At 41.7% G+C, this 7,500-nt stretch overlaps 1 protein-coding gene across 1 annotated transcript in view; it reads right to left on the reverse strand.

The window, feature by feature from the left end:
* gabbr1b (gamma-aminobutyric acid (GABA) B receptor, 1b) overlaps window positions 1-7,500 on the reverse strand; it is a 93,774-nt gene that overhangs the window by 14,036 nt on the left and 72,238 nt on the right. Inside the window, exons 12-14 of the mRNA XM_069682238.1 lie at window positions 7,272-7,422; window positions 6,708-6,840; window positions 1,577-1,693 (exon numbers count right to left, since the gene is read on the reverse strand). Of these exons, the coding sequence (XP_069538339.1) occupies window positions 1,577-1,693; window positions 6,708-6,840; window positions 7,272-7,422 (401 nt within the window). The remainder of the gene's footprint in view (window positions 1-1,576; window positions 1,694-6,707; window positions 6,841-7,271; window positions 7,423-7,500) is intronic.

Here is a 7,500-nt window from a genome sequence, read left to right on the forward strand (position 1 = left end):
TTTTATCTTTTATTTATTTTTACATTTTTTTAGGCTTAATCCTATTTAGCAGTTTTAGTGGGCGGTGCTCTGGGCAGGCCCCTCCCCTGCAGGAGGGAGCCCGCCCACCTTACACGTCCCACTGGGTGATGCAGTGGGCAGGCCCCTCCCCTGCAGGAGGGAGCACGCCCGCTGCAGACGTCCCACTGGGTGATGCAGTGGGCAGGCCCCTCCCCTGCAGGAGGGAGCCCGCCCACCTTACACGTCCCACTGGGTGATGCAGTGGGCAGGCCCCTCCCCTGCAGGAGGGAGCCCGCCCGCTGCAGACGTCCCACTGGGTGATGCAGTGGGCAGGCCCCTCCCCTGCAGGAGGGGGCACGCCCGCTGCCGTCGTCCCACTGGGTGATGCAGTGGGCAGGCCCCTCCCCTGCAGGAGGGAGCCCGCCCACCTTACACGTCCCACTGGGTGATGCAGTGGGCAGGCCCCTCCCCTGCAGGAGGGAGCACGCCCGCTGCAGACGTCCCACTGGGTGATGCAGTGGGCAGGCCCCTCCCCTGCAGGAGGGAGCCCGCCCACCTTACACGTCCCACTGGGTGATGCAGTGGGCAGGCCCCTCCCCTGCAGGAGGGAGCCCGCCCGCTGCAGACGTCCCACTGGGTGATGCAGTGGGCAGGCCCCTCCCCTGCAGGAGGGAGCCCGCCCACCTTACACGTCCCACTGGGTGATGCAGTGGGCAGGCCCCTCCCCTGCAGGAGGGAGCCCGCCCACCTTACACGTCCCACTGGGTGATGCAGTGGGCAGGCCCCTCCCCTGCAGGAGGGGGCACGCCCGCTGCCGTCGTCCCACTGGGTGATGCAGTGGGCAGGCCCCTCCCCTGCAGGAGGGGGCACGCCCGCTGCAGACGTCCCACTGGGTGATGCAGTGGGCAGGCCCCTCCCCTGCAGGAGGGAGCACGCCCACCTTACACGTCCCACTGGGTGATGCAGTGGGCAGGCCCCTCCCCTGCAGGAGGGAGCACGCCCGCTGCCGTCGTCCCACTGGGTGATGCAGTGGGCAGGCCCCTCCCCTGCAGGAGCGAGCCGCCCACCTTACACCTCCCACTGGGTGATGCAGTGGGCAGGCCCCTCCCCTGCAGGAGCGAGCCGCCCACCTTACACTTCCCACTGGGTGATGCAGTGGGCAGGCCCCTCCCCTGCAGGAGGGAGCACGCCCGCTGCCGTCGTCCCACTGGGTGATGCAGTGGGCAGGCCCCTCCCCTGCAGGAGCGAGCCGCCCACCTTACACCTCCCACTGGGTGATGCAGTGGGCAGGCCCCTCCCCTGCAGGAGCGAGCCGCCCACCTTACACTTCCCACTGGGTGATGCAGTGGGCAGGCCCCTCCCCTGCACAGAATTGGTGGTAATATTTGTCATTGTAATAAGTTGTAGTTTGGGTTCCCCGGCCTCCGACACACCACCGGCCACAGAAGTAAGGATACGAGCGCAGGCTCCCCCCACAGAGCAAGGGCCAGGACCGGACCACAACAGCACACCCCTGGATCTTAACAGGAAGGGTAGTTTTTTTTACCTAATTGCCCTCTTACCCCGCCCTGTTTACCTTCCTCCTGTCTTTCTTTTCCTCCTTCTTGGTGAAGACGGTGTGGACCCACCAGATTTTGGTGAACATGCTGCCGTAGGCCAGACTGAAGCCCAGGCCGAGCAGCCACAGGCGGAACTGACGGAGGAACAAAGAACCTTTAATAACAATGATTCATGATCAGAGAGTCATCACATCAGTTACTCTCCATCATCCTGTGTGAGGCTAACAGACCTCTGAAATGACCTTGAGACGAAACATCTGTCTGTGCTTCAGATACTCTGAGTCTGAAGTGAGGAGGAGACACACGGACACCAGGAGGGAACATGTTCTCAGGCCTGTGTGGACGAGATGTGTCTCCTTCTCACAGAGTAACACTTTCAGGTGTCATTGGAGCCGACCACACTGACATGAATACAAACTCAAACAGGCTATAGTGGGCAGGTTGAAACAGTGTGCTTCAAGTGATCCACACAGGAAAGACAGGAGGAGGAAACACTGTAACTCCGACAGCGTCCATGTTTCCTCTGCAGGAAGTTACAGAGAGCAGAAACCTTTGGAGGAACTCAGTGTGTTCCCTGCAGGGAGCAGGGTCTGAATTAAAGCTACACACGCTATTCAACCTCCCTTAATGACATCACTTCCTGGAACAGTAACAACAACAACAACAACAAAAGTTTGTTCACTTTCAATGATCTAAACAAAACACAAACATTTAAATGTAGGGGAGACCGGGGCATCTTGTCACACTTTTCATACTCTTTTCAATATCTTGGGATCAATACATCAGAGTGTTAAAAACTGCATACCAAATGAAAGAACAAAGTCTCAGGCACATTTTATGTATTCATTTCATTTTCATCTTATTTCAGTACAGAGTTATAGGCATATAAATAGTGAGTGTGCACATGTGACACCTTGCCCCATCAGTGGGTAAGTCGTCACACTGTGTGGGGACGGATGTCACACTGGATCTTTCAACAAATAAAAAAAGAACCAATTCATTGTCGGGTTATTTTCGATTATATGTTTGTAGATTTGTTTTTAGATCGATTATATGTTTTTAGATTTGTTTTTAGATCGATTTTATGTTTTTAGATTTGTTTGTAGATCGATTATATGTTTTTAGATTTGTTTGTAGATCGATTATATGTTTTTAGATTTGTTTGTAGATCGATTATATGTTTTTAGATTTGGTTTTAGATCGATTATATGTTTTTAGATTTGTTTTTAGATCGATTATATGTTTTTAGATTTGTTTTTAGATCGATTATATGTTTTTAGATTTGTTTTTAGATCGATTATATGTTTTTAGATCGATTATATGTTTTTAGATTTGGTTTTAGATCGATTATATGTTTTTAGATTTGTTTTTAGATCGATTATATGTTTTTAGATTTGTTTTTAGATCGATTATATGTTTTTAGATCGATTATATGTTTTTAGATTTGTTTTTAGATCGATTATATGTTTGTAGATTTGTTTGTAGATCGATTATATGTTTTTAGATCGATTATATGTTTTTAGATTTGTTTTTAGATCGATTATATGTTTTTAGATTTGTTTGTAGATCGATTATATGTTTTTAGATTTGTTTGTAGATCGATTATATGTTTTTAGATTTGTTTGTAGATCGATTATATGTTTTTAGATCGATTATATGTTTTTAGATTTGTTTTTAGATCGATTATATGTTTTTAGATTTGTTTGTAGATCGATTATATGTTTTTAGATTTGTTTGTAGATCGATTATATGTTTTTAGATCGATTATATGTTTTTAGATTTGTTTGTAGATCGATTATATGTTTTTAGATTTGTTTGTAGATCGATTATATGTTTTTAGATTTGTTTGTAGATCGATTATATGTTTTTAGATTTGTTTGTAGATCGATTATATGTTTTTAGATTTGTTTGTAGATCGATTATATGTTTTTAGATCGATTATATGTTTTTAGATTTGTTTGTAGATCGATTATATGTTTTTAGATTTGTTTGTAGATCGATTATATGTTTTTAGATTTGTTTGTAGATCGATTATATGTTTTTAGATTTGGTTTTAGATCGATTATATGTTTTTAGATTTGTTTTTAGATCGATTATATGTTTTTAGATCGATTATATGTTTTTAGATTTGTTTGTAGATCGATTATATGTTTTTAGATTTGTTTGTAGATCGATTATATGTTTGTAGATTTGGTTTTAGATCGATTATATGTTTTTAGATCGATTATATGTTTTTAGATTTGTTTGTAGATCGATTATATGTTTTTAGATTTGTTTGTAGATCGATTATATGTTTTTAGATTTGTTTGTAGATCGATTATATGTTTTTAGATTTGTTTGTAGATCGATTATATGTTTTTAGATCGATTATATGTTTTTAGATTTGTTTGTAGATCGATTATATGTTTTTAGATTTGTTTGTAGATCGATTATATGTTTTTAGATCGATTATATGTTTTTAGATTTGTTTGTAGATCGATTATATGTTTTTAGATTTGTTTGTAGATCGATTATATGTTTTTAGATTTGTTTGTAGATCGATTATATGTTTTTAGATCGATTATATGTTTTTAGATTTGTTTGTAGATCGATTATATGTTTTTAGATTTGTTTGTAGATCGATTATATGTTTTTAGATTTGTTTGTAGATCGATTATATGTTTGTAGATTTGGTTTTAGATCGATTATATGTTTTTAGATTTGTTTTTAGATCGATTATATGTTTTTAGATCGATTATATGTTTTTAGATTTGTTTGTAGATCGATTATATGTTTTTAGATTTGTTTGTAGATCGATTATATGTTTGTAGATTTGGTTTTAGATCGATTATATGTTTTTAGATTTGTTTTTAGATCGATTATATGTTTTTAGATTTGTTTTTAGATCGATTATATGTTTTTAGATTTGGTTTTAGATCGATTATATGTTTTTAGATTTGTTTGTAGATCGATTATATGTTTTTAGATCGATTATATGTTTTTAGATTTGTTTGTAGATCGATTATATGTTTGTAGATTTGGTTTTAGATCGATTATATGTTTTTAGATTTGTTTTTAGATCGATTATATGTTTTTAGATTTGTTTTTAGATCGATTATATGTTTGTAGATTTGGTTTTAGATCGATTATATGTTTGTAGATTTGTTTTTAGATCGATTATATGTTTTTAGATTTGTTTTTAGATCGATTATATGTTTGTAGATTTGGTTTTAGATCGATTATATGTTTTTAGATTTGTTTTTCGATCGATTATATGTTTTTAGATTTGTTTGTAGATCGATTATATGTTTGTAGATTTGTTTGTAGATCGATTATATGTTTGTAGATTTGGTTCCCCCACATTTCTTCTCTTTACCTTCTGCCTGCCTTTTACTTTTTCACCTTGTAAAAAGGTAAAAGGCAGGCACAGGCAAGGCAGGCAAGAAGCGCCTCCTTCACTGGTGTAACATTCCTGAGCATCTCTTCTCCCTCCCTTCCTTCCTTCCTTCCTTCCTTCCTTCCTTTTTTAAAAACACATTCACAAAATTCAAAATGACATATTGTGATAATGTTGGAAAAAATTTTGAAGCTTTATAATCAAATGTTTTAGAGTTGAAGTTATATACCCATAAGATTTATAAATTAAAGGTTTTAATGCCTTAAAGTTAAAGTTTTTATAGTTAAAATGTCTTAAAGATAACTTTTCTATAGTCTAAAGGCAAAAAGTTAAAGTTTTACAGTGAAATGTTTTATAGTTCAGGTTTTACATTCTAATGTTTCTCTTTTTGCATCAGATTCTGACAGTCTCTAGTGTTTGCTTGTCTGAGTTTTTGAAGACTTGATTATATATTTTTAACCAAGTTTTATTACCTATTTTTAAGAGTTTTTCAACCATGTTTTATTATCTATTGGAGATTGAAATTACGTGGCTGACAAGAGGGTTCGGGGAATTTTTTTGCCACAACAATAACTAACCCAAACCACCATGTTAGCTGTTGTTTGCTATATCTTAAAGCTAGCTTAAAGCAGGTCATTAGCAAAAGTGTAACGAGCGATTCATTCTCTCCTCCACCGAGTACAAATATATAAGTGTCAAGATTTTTAACTACAACAAGATTATAACAAAAAATGTGAAGTTCAATAATTTACTTTAGAATGTGCGACATGGTCAGTCAGTCCTCACCTCAGTGAACAGTGTGACCGTCACAGACAGGATATGACATCAGACCACGTACATGCACAAAACTAGTTTTCAACTTTGAAGTAGCGCCCTCTCATGGTGAAAATATTAACAATGATGCCCCGGTCTCACCTACATATACATATACATACATATACATATACATATATATATGTATATGTATATGTTGTCAGATGACTGTTCACCTTTAAACAGAACATCACACCTGCTCAGTGACATCACTGTTAGTGCAGAGCAAACACCTGAGGACAAGGTGTGAGCCTGTTTCCTGTCTCACCTCTGTTTGTTTTCAACAAAACAGGAAGTCATTCACCACATTTCCTCTGATGTCATGTTGACTCGCTGTGCTGACGTCGCCCTGCTGTGTGACGCTGGTTTGTGGCAGGTAAACATCCCGTCTCTGCTTTTTGATCCCGTTAAACTGAACAGAAAACCCAGCAGTGGAATTTACTGGAAACTATAACATGAGCTTGGCGCAGGCTGAAAGTTGGAAGCTTTGTGATCCAACAGGAGGGCGAACACTCGTAGCTAACGTATGTTATCGAGGAAACGCTCTCACCTGTCTTCAGTCTTCAGTTGCTCATCGATGTAGAAGCATTCAAATGATACTGACTGTCAGAATGCTTCACTTACATGTGAGCTTCACACCCTGTCACACCCTGTGGGTGACATCAGAGGAAAATGGCCGCCGTGTGAAAGTGGTGAATTATACTCTCTACTAAATGAGATAAACAGCTCACATGTCTCCATGACAACAGACAGGACTCCATCTGCTGGTGAAAGATGTGTTCGAGGCTGGGGAGTGAACCTTTAGTGTCAGTCACCTGTTAATGATCTGACTGATGATGTCATTTCCTGCCTCCTGCAGTGAGCTATATTCAGTTTGTATGTTTGAAGTGAAATCACCTGAAAGCCTCTGATGTTCACTTACAGCTTCAGGTGAACTCGTTGTGTTTGAATGTTTGTACCTGGCAGACGACGGGGAACTGTGTCTTGTGGACGTGCAGGCCGTCGATGCCCAGAGGAAACACAGCAGCCAGAGCCAGCATGCAGCCCACTGCGGTCATGTTGTTCAGGTAGGGCTGGGAGTTCTGGATGTACCTGCAGAGAAAACAAACACACACACACACACACACACACACACACACACACACACACACATACATATATAGGGTTTATAGAGTTTGGTCCTCAGAGCTGCGTCTGTGACTGACACACGTCATTAAAGTACTGTTTCATGTTTATGTGGAAGCTAACAGGCTGTAGCTACATGCTAGCAGCAGGCACAGAGTCCTCTGTGGTCGAGCTTCGATGATGTCATGCAGACTGAAGAAACAGTTATTATTCTATGAGACACAGATTTGTTAATAAGAACTGATGAGAATAATAACAGACGTCCTGACTCCAGACTGCCTCGTCTGAATGAAGCCTCAGTGAACTCTTTCAGTGAGTCTGTCTGACAGAGAAGATCCTACAGACCCTTTAAATGACCCTGACCTGGGTAAGCGTGTGGTACAGGTGAGCTGTGTTACCTGACGTTGCTGTTGTAAATGTTGAAGGTGAGGCAGATGATCCCCAGCAGGATCCCAAAGCCAGCGAACACCGACACCGACACAAAGAGCCTCTGAGACAGATACCGAAACTCCTCGATGACCACCGTCTGGTCTGCAGGGGGGCCGGGGCCTGAGGAGGAGAGAGGAGCAGGAGGAGGTGGAGGAGGAGAGAGGAGGAAGAGAGGGAGAGGAGAGGAGGAGGAGACGG

This window comes from Semicossyphus pulcher, unplaced genomic scaffold, assembly GCF_022749685.1.
Source record: "Semicossyphus pulcher isolate SPU_LCO1_2020_fin unplaced genomic scaffold, fSemPul1.0.p SCAF_55, whole genome shotgun sequence".
Taxonomy (NCBI): Eukaryota; Metazoa; Chordata; class Actinopteri; order Labriformes; family Labridae; genus Semicossyphus; species Semicossyphus pulcher.